Source organism: Pristiophorus japonicus, chromosome 8 (genome assembly GCF_044704955.1).
Source record: "Pristiophorus japonicus isolate sPriJap1 chromosome 8, sPriJap1.hap1, whole genome shotgun sequence".
In the NCBI taxonomy this organism is placed as follows: Eukaryota; Metazoa; Chordata; class Chondrichthyes; family Pristiophoridae; genus Pristiophorus; species Pristiophorus japonicus.
Window position 1 is genome coordinate 28,033,997 of NC_091984.1, and position 18,238 is coordinate 28,052,234.

General features: G+C 44.5%; 1 protein-coding gene across 8 annotated transcripts in view; it reads right to left on the minus strand.

Moving 5' to 3' along the window:
• Positions 1 to 2,240: 2,240 nt before the first annotated feature.
• bcar3 (BCAR3 adaptor protein, NSP family member) overlaps positions 2,241 to 18,238 on the minus strand; it is a 266,163-nt gene continuing 250,165 nt past the window's right edge. For all 8 annotated transcript variants that reach the window (XM_070886616.1, XM_070886614.1, XM_070886615.1 and 5 more), the window contains 5 exons: positions 17,747 to 17,862; positions 11,681 to 11,852; positions 9,912 to 10,023; positions 6,984 to 7,190; positions 2,241 to 3,060 (listed from right to left, as the gene is read on the minus strand). In XM_070886616.1, the coding sequence (XP_070742717.1) occupies positions 2,885 to 3,060; positions 6,984 to 7,190; positions 9,912 to 10,023; positions 11,681 to 11,852; positions 17,747 to 17,862 (783 nt within the window). In that variant the 3' untranslated portion in view covers positions 2,241 to 2,884. The remainder of the gene's footprint in view (positions 3,061 to 6,983; positions 7,191 to 9,911; positions 10,024 to 11,680; positions 11,853 to 17,746; positions 17,863 to 18,238) is intronic.

Here is an 18,238-nt window from a genome sequence, read left to right on the forward strand (position 1 = left end):
TAAATGGATTATGTAGTGTGGTGCTGATGAGTCACCCAGACCAAGCAAGTCTTCAGGTTTGATCCCTGGTGAGTGCTGGCTTAGCTGCTCTCAGGCAGGGCAGTAATTTGGGGGGGGAGAAAAAGGGAGGGGAAAGAATCAGCCATGGTTCCTGATCCTAATCATTATCCAGTTGTACCTGCTGTGTACTGTGATGAAGAACAGGAATGTGAGTTGATCCCTCTTTTACAAGTCGGGGCGGGGCGAGTGGCTGATTGAAGTGCCCCTATGAGATCAGCTGAACTCAACACAGATTGGTAATTGAATTGGAAATCTTCCTGGTCTCTTTGGCTCAGAGACAGAGCTGTAACCTTTGAGCAATCAGGATGGTTACGTTACATTAACATCCATTTCACATGGGAAACATATTAGAATTGTTTTGTGAAATTGAAAACTTCCAACATTAGGCTCTTTTTCCCTTTATATTGGGTAAAATTATCACGTGCAAAATGAAGCAACACATTCATCCAATGTCCATGTAATAGAGCTTACAATGAAAGCACAACGCAGTGGGCTCACTTGGCCTAGAGCTGATAACTTGCAGCACTACCTGTGGGTAAACACTTTTCCATTCAATGAGCTGAAATATGATTTTTAACTAATAATGGCTTTCAGTTTTGTAAAAAAAAAAATCAGTTGCTGATTGCATTAAAAACTAATGGAAACTGTGAACAAAAAAAACACAACTTTAACTTTCCAACTGCACTCTGGGATAATAGCGTCTGAACACTTAATGGGTTTGTCTAAAATTCCTTAGTCCTCTATTTTAGCAGAGGTGTTAGCCCATTTATTTTAAAGGCATTAATACCTCTGCAATATGTAACACACCCGACCCTATTTCAAACTGAGTGCAGCAGGTTCTATTAGTGCACTAGCACAACCTCCTGTTCAGATCAGTGTGTGCAACAGATAACACCTGGGCGAGGGATTTTTTATGGTGACTGACTGGCTAAAATGCTGTTGAGATGTTGTGTTAAGGCACATTTGGCGGTCAGTGTTTTCATAAACAAGCCCAACATATTGGCATAGTAAAGGGTGTAAACTGATGGCTAGGGTCAAAAAAAACTGCTGCTGCATTTTAAACCCGATAAGTCTTGAAATAATTTCCTTTCTTTAGGCGATAAACATTCCTTCCCTTTTGAAGCCATTGACTCTTGGGGTTGGGAAGTGGAAGTAAAACCTTGGAATCGTTTGACAATCCATTAGATGCCAGAATGGGGCAGGGGGATTTGGGGATCTCTCTGGATGGATGGATTGACATGATCTTTCTCATCCATAATTCTCTTGTGACATCACAACAGTGTGCTGCGTCCCAACTGGTGGGAAAGTGGTACATTTGGAACGTCTCCCACTGGAAGTTGTAGTGGTATGTTCTTTTATAGCCTGACCTGTGGACGTGTTCTCTCGCAGGTCGGGGTCCCCATGATGTTCCAGGCCCATTGCTGCAGCTCTTATCAAAACCCAGGTCGCCTTTTGGAGCGTGGGCAGGAACATCGGCAAGGCCCAGGTTACAGTAGAGTAGCGGGAAGGTCGGGGCTGAGATTCGGCGAGTGATCATGGCGGAGATTCAGCGAATGTTTGGTGTGGAGGTGCAGTGAGATTGTGGCAGAGGAGCGGCGAGAGATCTTGGTGAAGGTGCGGCAAATAAGAGTTCGGGGCTCAGAAGAGCCGAGGGCCCAGGGCAGCATAGGCCAGCCCACACTGCGATGTGTGTGTGCACTAGGTCTGTGCAGCAAAGCAGGTCTCCAGTCGTCCTGGTTAACCCTTGCCACTGAATAAAGGCCTAGCTCTGTCAAGCCCTTGTGGTGGCTGATGTGCCCGTTAAAAAAATCCATGCACAGGCATTTTCCACCCCTTCAATTGGAGTTCAGGACTGGAATATCGGGATCCTTCATTGAAACATCTGCAAACTCATCCCTTTTGGTGTGGAAGCAAGTCATCCTTGTTCGAGGGACTGCCTATGCTGATGGTGGGAAAGTGTAATTACATCACAAGATTCCATAAACAATTTGTATATATAAAAATGTGGAAATTAGAACTTTGGAAAATTAGCAAATGTAAAAAAGGATAGAATGTATGATTTTAAACTAGGGACTGCATGCTCTAGCTCCCCACTTCACTTGGTCTCAACTTCCCCATGTGCAATGCCACGAGAGATCAACTAGTCATTTAAAAAAAAATCAAACATGAACATTCAGACCTTGTTAAGAAATGGTGCAATTTTACTGGATCTCATTAGTACACCATCTGCACTGTAATTCTGCAGTACTGCATAAAATATCATATGTAATTGTCTTTTTTTACAGAATTCTATTTACACATTCTTATTCGATATTACAGTAAGAAAATATATTAAATGGCTGAAACCTTCAGGCAAACGAGATTACCACCTTATTTGATATTTACAATGGCCAACATTAAAACAAACATCACCCGACCTTTGACCCAATGGCGCACAACGTAAGCCAGCAACTTTCAGGTTCAGGTTAGAACCACCTCCTCGGAACACGTACAAGGTCGCTCCAGAGAGTCAGTACGAGTATCCTTAACAGTTCAACTACGCGACACCGTGTAACACAAAGTAAATCGTCACAACCATATTTCAAAGGATTATTAGAAGAGGATAGTAACATTCCATGAGTGTTTCCGAACTCTACACTGCGGTTAGTTACAACTAAGAATTCACTTGGAATGTTTAAACGCGTGCAAGCAAAAGTTACTGAGACACAGTGCTAGACAGCGAGTAGCTAAAACACTGATATGTAGAAGTGGGACTGTTTCTTGAATATATTATGATGTGTGCTTTGACAACAGACTGTCTTCTGGGTTGTATTTCCAGTGATCTCTAGTGTTCCGGATGCCAAGGTGGCGGCTCGAGTTTCCGTGACAAAGCTGTCAAAATCATCATGAACTTTTCATATCGCTCGGTTTGGTTAACCTGTGCTCCTTTGCTTCCCCACAACAGCCTCATTGCAAACTCAGTCTGAAATGTCTCGAGCATTTCTTCATCTGACTCGAAATCTAAGAGCAAAAAAATAAGAGAGCTGAGAAATGCACCGGACCTTACTTTATAAAAGAGTTAATATCAGGTATAGCAGTGGAGGTAACAACTCGAGTCATTCAAGAAGCAGTTAGGTGATAGAAGATAGTTTTCTAGATCAGTATGTTGAGGAACCAACTACGGAACAGGCTATTTTAGATCTAGTATTGTGCAATGCGAAAGAGTTGATGAATAACCTTGTAGTAAAGGGGCCTTTAGGGAAGAGTGACCAAAGGAAAGAATTATATATTGAGTTTGAAAGTGATTTAGTTAAGTCCGAAACTAGAGTCTTCAATCTAAACAAAGCAAACTACGTAGGTCTGAGGGGCGAGTTGGCTAAGGTTGATTAGGAAATTACATTAAAGGGTATGACGGTAGACAAGCAATGGCTGGCATTTAAAGAATTAAATACATAATTTACAACAAATACACATTCTTTTAAGGCACACAAACTCCACAGGAAAATTAGTCCAACCGTGGCTAATGAGAAATTAAAGATAATATTAGATAAAAGAAAAAGGCTTATAATGTTTCCAAAAAGAGTAATAAGCCTGAAGACTGGGAGGATTTTAGAATTCAGCAAAGGAGGACCAAGAAATTGATGAGAAAAAATAAGAAGTTAGCCAGGGACATTAAAACAGACTGTAAACATTTCTATAGGTTTGAAAATAGGAAGAGATTAGCAAAAGTAAACGTGGGCCCATTCGAGGCAGAGACAGGAGAAATTATAACGGGCAACAAGGAAATGGCAGAGATATTAAACAAATACTTTGTATCTGTCTTCACGCTGGAAGACACACAAAACATTCTAGAATTAACGGGAAACCAAAAGTTCTGAGAGAATGAGGAACTTAAAGAAATCAGTATAAGTAAAGACATAGTACTGGAGAAATAAATGGGACCAAGTGGCAACAAAACCCCTGGATCTGATGACCTGCAGCCTAGGGTTTTAAAACGGGTAGCTGCAGAGATAGTGGATGAACTGGTACTAATCTTCCCTAGATTATAGAACAGTCCCCAAGGATTGGAAGGTATTAAACATAACCCTGCTGCTATTTAAGAAAGGAGGAAGAGAAAAAACGGGGGACTATAACCCAGTTAGCCTGTCATCAGTAGTAACCAAAATGCTATAATTATTGGGGACATGGTAACAGGGTACTTAGAAAATCGTAATATGATTAGGTAGAGTCAACATAATTTTATGAAAAAGAAATCATGTTTGACAAATTGGTTGAGAGTTTTTTGAAGATGTAACTAGTAGGATGGATAAGGGGAAACCAGTGGATATAGTGTATTTGGATTTTCAAAAAGCATTCGATAAGGTGTTACACAAGAGGTAACACAAAATTAGGACTCGTGGGATTGGGGTAATATATTAGCATGGATTGAGGATTGGTTAATGGACAGAAAACAGAGAGTAGGAATAAATTGAACTTTTTCGGGTTGGCAGGCTGTAACTAGCGGGGTACCAGTTCTTGGGCCTCAGCTATTTACAATCTATATTAATGACTTAGATGAAGGGACTGAGTGTAATGTATCCAAGTTTGCTGATGATAGTTAGGTGGGAAAATAAGCTGTGAGGAGGACGCAAAGAGGCTGCAGAGAGATAAAGACAGGTTGACTGAGTGGGCAAGAACATGGCAAATGGAATACAATGTGGGGAAGTGTGAAGTTATCCACTTTGTAGGAAAAACAAAAAAAACAGTATATTTGTTGATGGTGAGAGACTGGGAAATGTTTGCATTCAGAGGGACCTGGGTGTCCTTGTACATGAATCACAGAACGTTAACATAAAGATACAGCAAGCAATTAGGAAAGCAAATGGTATGTTACCTTTTGTTACAAAGGGATTAGAGTACAAGAGTAACAAAGTCTTACTACATTTATACAGGGCAATGGTGAGGCCACACTTGGAGTATTGTGTACAGTTCTGGTCTCCTTACCTAAAGAAAGACATAGTAAGGGATGAGGGGATTTCTTATGAGGAGAGAGAGAGTTTAGAAGAATGGGCCCAATCCTGGCCATGACTTGCATCAATTCTTTTGGAGTAAGTTGTTTTTTTCTGGCGTAAGTTAAAAAAATTTGCCCAGAAAATTCCCCCAAATATTTGCTTCAGATTTTTTTTAGGTCCGTTTTTTTTCCAAAAAGTGCCGGCAGTGCTTTGTGCGCTGGCCTGTAGCTCCGCCCCCCCTTCAGCTTCCACGCCACGCCAGGACTCTGGGGACCCCGAAGAATGGCCAGGATAGGCCCCTTTTTTCTGACGCCCTTTCCAGCACGCAAAGTCGGCGCTCTTCAGGTCAGTACGCTGAAAAAAGGGGTTGGGTAATATTGGGCCCAATGAGAGGTGATCTAATTGAAACATAAAATACTTAAGGGACTTGGCAGGGATAATGCTGAGAAACTGTTTAATCTGGATGGGATCACAGTCTCAGAATAAGTGGTCGGCCATTCAGGACTGATGAGGAGAAATTTCTTCACTCAAAGGGTTGTGAATCTATGGAATTCAGAGAGCTGTGAATGCTCAGTTGTTGAGTATATTCAAGACAGAGGTCGGTACATTTTTGGGAACGAAGGAAATTAAGGGATATGGGAATAGCGCAGGCAGGTGGAGTTGAGGTAGAAGATCAGCCATAATGTTGTTGAATGGCAGAGCAGGCTCGAAGGGCCAAATAGCCTACTCCAGCTCCTATTGTTTATGTTCTTATGTGATGGGGGAATCAAACAGTTTCTATGGAAGGATAAGTTAGATATATTCCTCCCTCCCATATGTACTTTGGCATTTTGGACTTTGCTTATCATCAAGAAAGTTTTATTCAGTGATATAATGGCCCAGATTTTGCTGGAGCAGGGCATCTCTTGGCATAACCCAGTAGTTAGACTTGTTCGTGCACATTTAGGTTTCAAGTTTTTGCCTCAAAGTTACTGGAAGTGCGAGCTAATAATGGCATGGCAAGAACAACAGGGCATCTGGGACCTTGGTGGACAATGGAGCAAACAGCGTAACTCCTCAACCAATGAAATTTAAGGATTGAGGAAAGTGAATTCAATGTCAAATCTGGTTCAGAGAGAGAAAGAAAGATTAGATTGAGGGGAGAAAAAAAAAAGAGGCAGAAAGGAAAAGTATTTTCTGTTAAAATTAAAAATGTGAAGTTTGACATTTTTAAAATGTCTGAAATCAATTCACAACCTGAAGGAATGAGAATCCACACTTAAATTTGTTTACTTGCTGGGCCAGAGAGCAGGCTGTTAGAAAGGTATCACCCATTTGCAATAGGACCTGCGGGGAACAAGTGGCCGACAGAGTCCCAGTAGAACCCAACAGGACTTGTGGGGGAAACACGATGTCTCTTTCATAAAACCATGTTGACTCTGCCTAGTCATATGATGATTTTCTAAGTGCCCTGTTACCACGTCCCCAATAATAGATTCTAGCATTTTGCCTATTACTGATGACAAGCTAACTGGGTTATAGTTCCCTGTTTTTTCTCTACCTCCTTTCTGGAAGATTAATACCAGTGCATTCACGATCTCTGCAGCTACCTCTTAAAAGTGATGTCCTTGATCAGCAGCTCATTCAGCAACTACTTGGTAACTTATTTACGTCTGCATAAAGCTTTGTATAAAACACAGACAGCCTGATGCACTGACTGTAGAACTGGTTCAAGCTGGTTATGCTTATAGAAAACATGATGCTGACCTTTGCTTTGTAACAGCCATTCAAAACGTAGCGATCCCAGAACATAATGATCTCTATGCTCTGCATACAGTTAAATTAATATTGTTACGAGTGCTCATTACAGACTTCATTATTCCAGCTTGATCAGCACCATCTTAGAATTCTCATGGATTGGCCTCAAACTGGCTGACTGAATATTTTCCTCCTTTTAATGAACAGTATCCTCACCTGCAAGAATCCGTTTTGCATTAGTTTTGTACACAGCAGAATTGTGTGTGATGGAGCGTGCATTTTCCAGATGTTTGAGCATTATTTCACAGCTCTGGTCAATGCTTTCCCACAATTCAGTGCCTTCAAAGGTAACAAACTGCCGTTCCATCAGAATAATGAGCGGCATAAGGAGTGGAACTGTCGTCTTACTCAGTGGGATTTCCTCTAGAAGAATCAGCAGAAAAAATAATAAAATGTCAATCTGTTAGACGACGACAACAACATATTCAATCACATACTTTCAGCTACCTTGAAGCTCAGATATTTCCTTCACAAAGATAATTTGAACGCTGATAGATTTAGATGAGGAAAGACGGGAGCAGGCTCGAGTGGAGCATAAATGCCGGCATGGACCGGTTGGGACGAATGGCCTGTTTCTGTGCCGTATATCCTCTGTAAATCACCATTTCGTTCTTCATGTGATTATGCAGAAAATCCCAGCACAGGACTAAACAATTTTTATATCATTTTAAATATCTCCTCCACTTTTTCCCGCCACCTTCCCTGAAGGCACTGATACGTTCCATGAGAGCTGGACAACTGTGGTAGCTTGTCAAGCAGTCATTCTGCACTCGAGAACTGAAGCAGACAAGAGTCAGTCAGCTATTCAACTGGGGGAGCATCACAGTAAAGACTGATCCTGCACTCACCCAAAGTCCACGCACGAGAACGTTCCAACAGGAGTCAGGGATGGGAATGCTAGCTGATTTCTCCCCCGCCCCCATCCTTCCTTAGCCAGGGAAAGCTGACATGAATTGTATCAGCCTCACTGTTACCCTGGCTGAGATCATCTATATCCATGCAATCCAGAGATCAAACCTGGGACTTTCCTGGACTCTAATCCATTCACTCACTGAGGCGCCACTAAAGGGTCTGTTTATTGTGAAGATTTGACCAACATTTGTTAACACTCATTTGTCAGCTGTGGCTCAATTGGTAGCACCCTCACCACTGAGTCAGAAGGTTGTGGGTTCAACTCCCACTCCAGGGACTCGAGCACCAAAATCTAGGCTGACACTCCAGTGCAGTCATCATCATAGGCAGTCCCTTGGAATCGAGAAAGACTTGCTTCCACTCTTAAAATGAGTTCTTAGGTAGCTGAACAATCCAATACGAGAACCAGAGACTCTGTCACAGGTGGGGCAGATAGTCGTTGAGGGAAAGGGTGGGTGGGACTGGTTTTCCGCACGCTCTTTCCACTGCCTGTGCTTGTTTTCTGCATGCTCTCGGCGACGAGACTTGAGGTGCTCAGAGCTCTCCCGGATGCACTTCCTCCATATATGGTAGTCTTTAGCCAGGGACTCCCAGGTGTCAGTGGGAATGTTGCACTTTATCAGGGAGGCTTTGAGAGTGTCCTTGTAACCTTTCCTCTGCCCGCCTTTGGCTCATTTGCCGTGAAGGAGTTTCGAGTAGAACGCTTGCTTTGGGAGTCGTGTGTCAGGCATGCGAACTATGCGGCCTGCCCAGCGGAGCTGATGAAGTGTGGTCAGTGCTTCAATGCTGGGGATGTTATCCTGGGTGAGGACGCTGATGTTGGTGAGTCTGTCCTCCTAGGGAATTTGTAGGATCTTGCGGAGACATCGTTGGTGGTATCTCTCCAGCGATTTGAGGTGTCTGCTGTACATGGTCCATGTCTGAGCCATACAGGAGGGCATACATACATTACTACCCTGTAGACCATGAGTTGTGGTGGCAGTTTTGAGTGTCTGATCTTCAAACACTTTTCCTCAGGCGACTGAAGGCTGCACTGGCACGCTGGAGGCGATGTTGAATCTCGCTGTCAGTGCCTGCTCTTGTTGATAAGAGGCTCCCGAGGTATGGGAAATGGTCCACGTTGTCGAGGGCTGTGCCGTGGATCTTGATGACTGGGGGGGCAGTGCTGTGCGGCGAGGACAGGCTGGTGGAGGATCTTTGTCTTACGGATGTTTAGCGTAAGGCCCATGCTTTCATAAGCCTCAGTAAATACGTCGACCATGTCCTGGAGTTCAGCCTCTACGTCTGCAGATGCAGGCGTCGTCCGTGTACTGTAGCTCGACGACAATGGTTGGGGTGGTCTTGGATCCCAAGGTGGCCTTGGATCGGGACCCCTGTGGCGAAGACAGGGACTCCTGCGGCAATGACCAGGACCTCCTGCGGCAATGACCGGGACCTCCTGCGGCAATGACCGGGACCTCCTGCGGCAATGACCGGGACCTCCTGCGGCAATGACCGGGACCTGCCGATCGCCACCCCCCCCCCCCCCCCACCTCCTCAGTGGCGATCGGAACACCTCCAGCGGTGGCAGATGGACCTCTCCTCCCTGACAATGGCTGGACCTCCTGTGGCAAAAGGCAACCCCCTCCTCAACAGCGACGCGACGATTGGGGCTCTCCTGCCCCACTGGTCATCTGGCCTCTTCTCTTCCTCCATCATGTGATGAGCATCATGGCTATCACCCCCCCCACTGACCTCCCACTCTGAACCCCAGTGGGCCACTGACCCTCCCAATGCCTGCCCACAATCAAGCTTCGGACCACTTACCATTAAGAGCGCTACTCAGCGGCGAGCCTACTGCCAACATCTTGCCGTGCAGTACTGAGGGGGTGATTGTCAAAGGTGATGAGACGTTAAACCGAGGCCTCGTCTGCTCTCTCAGGTCGACATAAAAGATCCCATGGCACTATTTCGAAGAGGAGCAGGGGAGTACACTACAAAAAAGTTTTTCCTTTGGCTGTAAAGCGCTTTGAATGGTCATGAAAGGTGCTGAATAAATGCACGTCTTTCTATTTTGGACTGTCTCTGACCTGCACACTTTCATCCAGTGGATTTATTTAGGTGTGAAATTTTGATTTAAACCAAGAATTAAGGCAGAAATATGAACTAAAGACACTTTACAGGAACTCCTACCTCTTGCCTCGTTTAAAGCTTTGATGCATGGTTTAAGAGTCTTCTCATAAACAATGGCACTTTGAGTGTGTGTGTGTCGCAGTGCAGTCCAGGTTTGTTCTAACCGTGTAATCTGTGCGGGGAAGAAGCAAGTGGCGTTAGAACGATGTTTGCGCTGAACGAACAGGCCCCACCAAAACTGTCTGCAACAATACTTCAATCTCAGCAAAATATTCCCCACCCGACCCCCACTGCAGCAAGCCCAGATCTCTTCCCTCAGTTGAAGTCCACGGACGCCATCAGCTCTCCAGCACTTTGTCCCATTGGTCATTCTTCATGTGGGTGGGCAGGTACAGAGTGGGGCACCCAGCAGAGTCAGATGCTGTCCTCACTGCACATGCAGTTTCTGGTAATGGTACCACAAATAGCAATAAGGAATGGGAACCTACCCTCAGCTGTCATTACCGCTCAGACCAGGCTGACTTCCCTCTCCCTGACCCAGGGGCAGGGAAGCCAACTGAGGAATTCCTACAAACCGGCTGCAATCAGCTAAAACCCAAGCAAACCTGGGAACTTTCTTCTTTGCATCATTTAGGTATTGATCGGATCGACTTGCTGGACCATTGGAGAAGTTCAATAATATTCGTCGTGTACATTCTCAATCACTTTGCCTTTTCAGGCCTTTAGCAGACAATGAGCACACCTCGTGGAAGCCAGGGAGACATAAGGGTCTGAAATTCGGATCAGGCCCAGGGCACAACTCGACGGGAGATGACGGAACCTGATTCTGCCCTGGTTACGCTGGCCAGCCAAACTGTGACAGGAAGGGAAGGTCAGGGATGGGGGAGGGGAGGGGGGGGGGGGGAAGAGGACGAATCATTCACCTGCCCCTAGTCCAGAGTGATCTTCTGGACTAGTTTCAATTGCCTGGAAGGGTCGGAGAGGAATGTTCCCAGATTTTTTTTCCCTATTAGCCTGGATTTTTATCTAACTTTTTGCCTCTCCCAGGAGATCGTATGGCTCCGGGTGGGGTGGAGTGTAAAGTGTTGCGATACATGGGGTATCGCAGTTGTGTGGAGCAGACTGGTTGGGCCGGATGCTCTTTACCTGTCTGTTATTGTTCATTGGTTTATATGTGACCTTCAGGACTGCTGACCGAGGGCCGTGTGGCTCTTTGTCGGTCGGCGCGGGCACAATGGGCCAAAATGGCAGCCTTCTGCGCTGTAAATTTCTGTTTCTAGTCAAGGGCGAATGCCTGGGGGTGTCTTGGGGAATTCCACCCCCAGTATACCTAATAATGCCTCACAGCCGAGACCCGGCATGAGGCACGAGGAGGTCCCCCAGGAAAGATCCCGGACCTTGCACGGACAAAGGTAATCGATCCTGGAGGATCAATTTCCGGAGCTCTCTGGCAGATGGTTCCCTTAGGGGATGAAGATATAGATTTTAAACCTTCTCTTTGGCCTAGGAACAGCCTGAGGGTCCCTCCCTCACCTCCCCCTCCCCCCACCTTGTGGTGCGTCTTTGGGCCTTCCCTCTCTCCGCTGACAGAGAAGGCCCACTGCAACATTGGGCCATGATCGCACATGCAGGTTCTGATTTATTTAACTAGGGAGGTAAAAGTAAAACAGCTTATTGATTCACTTCATAGCTGAAGTGTTTGATCATCAAAATGTGGAACATATTCAGTAATAACTGGATTGGCGCTTAACTTGAACTGGGCCGTTTGGTGCTTAACTTAAGCTGGGCCGTTCGGTGCTTAACTTAAAATGCAGAGAGAAAGAAAATACCTGCGGCATGTCTAATGCTTTCATTACAGCAGAGAAAGCATACAGATCTCCCATGGAATATTTCAGTTCCAGTGCCAGTTGGATGATCTTGTTTAACACTGCAGCTCTCTCTTCAATACTTCCCGTGCAACCCAGGATATCCACTGCAATCCCGATAGCCAGGGTGTTATGCCTGAGAAAATGCAAGAGGTTTTATTTCATGGGTCCGACCCCAGAACAGTATGCCAATTCGAATCACTATACTATCTGAAGGTTAAAGTTTTAAGCAGGTTAGATTTCAAATATATTTAAATTTCAAAGCTCAAATAACTCGATTAATGTCTTCAGTTTTTAAAAATATTCTCATCACAGTGCACTACTAAATTCCATCATTGAAATACTTGCATTTATATTGTGCTTTTCATCACCTCAGGACGTGCCAAAATATTTACAGCCAATGAAATACTTTTAACTGTAGTTGCTGTTGTAATGTAGGAAATGCAGCAGCCTATTTTCGCACAGCAAGCTCCCACAAACAGCAGTGATAATGAACAGATAATCTGTTTTTTAGTGGTGATGGCGGAAAGATAAATATTGGCCGGGACACCGGGGAAATCTCCCCTGCTCCTCTTCAAAATAGTGCTGGGGAATTTTTTATGTCCACCTGAGAGGGCAGACAGAGGCCTCACCTTAATGTCTCATCTGAAAGACGGCACCTCTGACAGTGCAGCACTCCCTTAGTACTAGCACTGGAATGTCAGTCTGGATTTTTGTGCTCAAGTCTATGGAGTGGGACTTGAACCCACAACCTTCTGACTCAAAGGCAAGAGTACTATCCATTGAGCCAGTGTTCACTGTCAGATCCTTAATTACTGTCTGCACTCCCCCCTCCACCCACACATCTAGGTATGGGTGGGTGGGGTATCCTTGTGGCTGTGGTCTTAGACTAACACCCTGAGGTTATGAGCTCAAATCTCAACCAAGGTGAGTTATGAAACTAAATTCAGTAATTTTGATCATTGGTGAGCTAGCATCAGAAATGACTATAAAACATGCTAGCTTCCTCTAAAAATCCAACTGGTTCACTAAAGCCCTTCAGGGAAGCAAACCTGGCTAACAGAGAACAGAGAGTTGGGATAAATGGTTCATTCTCTAGTTGGCAACCAGTAACTAGTGGGGTGCCGCAGGGATAAGTGCTGGGACCCCAATTATTTACAATCTATTTTAACGACTTGTAAGAAGGGACTGAGTGTAAAGTAGCTAAGTTTGCTGATGATACAAAGACGGGAGGAAAAGCAATGTGTGAGGAGGACACGAAAAATCTGCAAAAGGACATAGACAGGCTAAGTGAGTGGGCAAAAATTTGGCAGATAGAGTATAATATTGGAAAGTGTGAGATCATGCACTTTGGCAGAAAAAAAAAATCAAAGAGCAAGTTATTATTTAAATGGAGAAAGATTGCAAAGTGCCGCAGTACAGTGGGACCTGGGGGTACTTGTGCATGGTCTACACATGACTCCAGTCCACACTCTGACTCTAATCCCCTCGGGGCAACTAGGGATAGGCAATCAATGCTGCTTTGCCAATGTTGTCCACATCCCAAGAACCAAAAAAAACCTCAGTAGCCCCTAACATTGAACTATTTTACAGTGATTGTGGGTGTTGTAGGTCCGTCACTCCTCCCTACTTTGTATTTTGAACAGCAGGAAAGAGGACTAAGAAACTGAAGTGTACAATGACGGCACGGGGGGAATTTATAACCTTGGCGGGAAACTGGTGGTAGTGGATCGACCACCCGTCATACAGCCCACCCGATTTTCTTTCCAGAGGGTGGGGTGGGGGGGTCTAGAACTCACTGCATGAAAGGGTGGTAAAGGCAGAAACCCTCCGCAGTTAAAAAGGTACTTGGATATGCGCTTGAAGTGCCGTAACCTACAAGGCTACGGACCAAGAGCTGGAAAATGGGATGTGGTTGGATAGCTCTTTTACAGCCAGCACAGACGCGATGGGCCGAAGGGTCTCCTTCTGTGCCATAAACCTCTGAGTCGATGATCTGGCATCACAGCCAAACCTAATTCTGTCCTTGTGTGTGCTCCAAGCAAAGGTTGCTGGATAATGATCAGGAGCTCAATGTTGGCTAATTCTCTCCAGCCTAATATAAGAACATAGCACAAGAAATGGGAGCTGGAGTAGGCTATTCGGCCCCTCGAGCCTCCGCCATTCAACATGGTTGATCTTTGACCTCAACACTTTCCCGCCCCATCTCCATGTGAAAGTAAACTAGCACAAAATATAAAAACAGATAGCAAGAGTTTCTATAGGTATATAAAAAGGAAAAGAGTGGCTAAAGTAAATGTTGGTCCCTTAGAGGACGAGACCGGGGAATTAGTAATGGGGAACATGGAGATGGCAGAAACTCTTAACAAATATTTTATATCAGTCTTTACAGTAGAGGACACTAACAATATTCCAACAGTGGATAGTCAAGTGGTTATAGGGGGGGGGAGAAACTTAACATAATCACAATCACTAAGGAGGTGGTACTCAGTAAGATAATGGGACTAAAGGCAGATAAATCCCCTGGACCTGATGTCTTGCATCCTAGGGTCTTAAGAGAAGTACTAGCAGGGATAGTGGATGCATTGGTTGTAATTTACCAAAATTCCCTGGATTCTGGGGAGGTTCCAGCAGATTGGAAAGCTGCAAATGTAATGCCCCTATTTAAAAAAGGAGGCAGACAAAAAGCAGGAAACTATAGACCAGTTAGCCTAACATCTGTGGTTGGGAAAATGTTGGAGTCCATTATTAAAGAAGCAGTAGCAGGACATTTGGAAAAGCAAAATTCAGTCAGGCAGAGTTGGAATGGATTTATGAAGGGGAAGTCTTGTTTGACAAATTTGCTGGAATTCTTTGAGGATGTAACGAACAGGGTGGATAAAGGGGGAACTAATGGATGTGGTGCACTTGGACTTCCAGAAGGCATTTGACAAGATGCCACATAAAAGGTTACTGCACAAGATAAAAGTTCACGGGGTTCGGGGTAATATATTAGCATGGATAAAGGATTGGCTAACTAACAGAGAACAGAGAGTCGGGATAAATGGTTCATTCTCGGGTTGGCAACCAGTAACCAGTGGGGTGCCGCAGGGATCAGTGCTGGGACCCCAACTATTTACAATCTATTTTAACGACTTGGAAGAAGGGACTGAGTGTAACGTAGCCAAGTTTACTGATGATACAAAGATGGGAGGAAAAGCAATGTGTGAGGAGGACACGGAAATTCTGCAAATGGTCATAGACAGGCTAAGTGAGTGGGCAAAAATTTGGCAGATGGAGTATAATGTTGGAAAGTGAGGTCATGCACTTTGGCAGAAAAAAAATCAAAGAGCAAGTTATTATTTAAATGGAGAAAGATTGCAAAGTGCCGCAGTACAGTGGGACCTGGGGGTACTTGTGCATGAAACACAAAAGGATAGTATGCAGGTACAGCAAGTGATCAGGAAGGCCAATGGTATCTTGGCCTTTATTGCAAAGGGGATGGAGTATAAAAGCGGGGAAGTCTTGCTACAGCTATATAAGGTATTGGTGAGGCCACACCTGGAATACTGCGTGCAGTTTTGGTTTCCATATTTACGAAAGGATATACTTGCTTTGGAGGCAGTTCAGAGAAGGTTCACTAGGTTGATTCTGGGGATGAGGGGGTTGACTTATGAGGAAAGGTTGAGTAGATTGGGCCTCTACTCATTGGAATTCAGAAGAATGAGAGGTGATCTTATCGAAACGTATAAGATCATGAGGGGGCTTGACAAGGTGGATGCAGAGAGGATGTTTCCACTGATGGGGGAAGACTAGAACTAGAGGGCATGATCTTAGAATAAGGGGCTGCCCATTTAAAACAGAGATGAGGAGAAATTTCTTCTCTCAGAGGGTTGTAAATCTGTGGCATTCGCTGCCTGAGAGAGCTGTGGAAGCTGGGACATTGAATAAATTTAAGACAGAAGTAGCCAGTTTCTTAAACGATAAGGGGATAAGGGGTTATGGGAAGCGGGCAGGAAAATGGAGCTGAGTTCATGATCAGATCAGCCATGATCTTATTGAATGGCTGAGCAGGCTCAAGGGGCCGTATGACCTACTCCTGTTCCTATTTCTTATGTTCTTATGTTCTTATACCTTGAATTGCCTGGAGTTCAAAAATCTATCAATCTTAGCCTTGAAAATACTCAATGAGTCAGCATCCACAGCCCTTTGGGGTAGAGAATTCCAAAGATTCACAACCCTGATTGAAAAAAATTCCTCCACATTTTTAAATATCTTAATCCCTTATCCTGAGACTATGTCCCCTAGTTCTGGATACCTCAGCCAGTGCAAACAACCTTTCAGTATCCACAATGTCAATCCCCCTCAGAATTCGATATGTTTCAATGAGATCACCTCTCATTCTTCTAAACTCCAGAGTGTGTAGGCCAATTGTACTCAATCTCTCCTCATTAGGACAATCCTCTCATCCCAAGGCTAACTGCAACGCCCCAACTAGTGTGTCAGTTGAAATTAACTAACTCGCCACAACTCAGAGCTGAGATTACACCAGAGATCTTCCTGGTCTGTGTGACTGGATGAAATCACTTGGTGGGGGGGCAGGGGGGGGGGACTGAATAGTTTTATGGAGTAAATAATTATATACAGAGACCGCGGGGGAATTGGTTCTGCAGCAGGTGCAAATGTTACTTCCACTTGGGAGAGACTGGTTTACAATTGTGCTGGTTACTGTGTGTGTTTCAACTAGAGCGGCATCAGTGGCAGGAGCTGCTGGTAAGAAGACACTGGTAGATCGTGACTTTGACCGATTGTGGAACACGGGAGTCAACGAGTCGTCAGCCCGTTTTACATCTCTCCCGATTTTCATTTCCATCGAGCTGATTCGCTATCATCCGTTTTACACTATCGCCCCAAAGTCAAGATCTGCCACATTGTCTCTGTTGGAAATCTTTAGTAAGCAAAACCACAATTATTTGGGATTGTTAGTGAGTGAGGAGTTATCAATATGGCCTTAAATATTTATCCCTCAGCATAACAAAAAACAGATCTGGTCATTATCACATTGCTGTTTGTGGGAGCTTGCTGTGCGCAAATTGGCTGCCACGTTTCCTACATTACAACAGTGACTACACTCCAAAAGTACTTCATTGACTGTAAAGCACTTTGAGACGTCCGGTGGTCGTGAAAGGCGCTATATAAATCCAAATCTTTCTTTCTTTTCATTTGTAAACATGGTAACTCAAGATGAATTCAGTGCAGCGATCAGAAAGTCTGTGGGGTAGATTTTGGCTTTGTACGATAGTGTAACACAAGTGATAGTGAATCGTAGAATCACAGAAATATACGGCACAGAAGGAGGCCATTCATCCTATCGTGTCTACGGGGTAGAAAGACAGCTATCCAGCCTAATCTCACTTTCCAGTTCTTGGTCCGTAGCCTTGCAGGTTACAGCACTTCTAGTGCATATCCAAGTACTTTTTAAATGTGATGAGTGTTTCTGCCTCTACCACCCTTTCAGGCAGTGTGTTCCAGACCCCCAATACCCTCTGGGTGAAAAAAGTTCTCAACTCCCTTCTAATCCTTCTACCAATTACACTGTACTTTTACATCTGTGCCTCCTGAATCGATGGCCTGTTTTACATATCTCCTGATTTTTATTACCATTGACCTCAGGGAGAGATGGTGATCATGAGCAGGAATCCTAGCTGATTTGACACCCCCCACACCAGTCCATGGGCAATGAGGCTAACTGTAGCAACCCCCACCCCCCGCATCCCCTACTGCCACCTTGGTTGAAATCTGCTAACTCTGCACAGAGCAGTGCTCGAAGCTGAGCCCCCTCTGGGTGGCTTAGTTCAGTTCCACAACCAGCAGCATATTTAGCAACTGAGCTAGCGAGGGGGAAGAAAGGGAGGCATTTTAATTAGTTTTTACTGGACTAATCCTCCCTGTTTCTTTCACCCACACTGTGGTGGAGCTTTTCAATATAGTTTTTGGAAGACAGGGCGCTGTTACAATATACTGTATAAACAGCGCAGTTGTACTGTTTACCTTTCTGTTAGATCCAGACGCAGTTGGTGCCCATGAGGCAGTGTAATAAGCTCCAGACCTGAGCTCACCCCCATCTGCTCCTTCATTTCTTCCGAGACATTAAGTATCCTAGCAACCTGGGAAACCAAAAGTTCAAATTTATTATTTGCAGTCAGGAAATTGCTATTTTATTAAATGGTTCATTTTCCGTGTGTGGAGACTAAATTACTAATTATATTACTACTGAAATACAACCCAGTGTGATCATTCCCACCGTCAATAACCTCGTTTCTAATTTCACTGCCTTTGCACAGAATGGGAAAGCAATGTGCTTTTTTTTAAAAAAAAACAAAATTCTAGGATGGCTTTGCCTGAGACAACAGGGGACACCAGTAGATCAAATATAAAAGATACACAGGATCATGGTTGAGCCGACTATGTAAGGAAATCCGACATTGGGATTTCAATCACCCTTTGGTTGCTGCCTCTCAGTAACTAGTCCAAAAGGAAAAA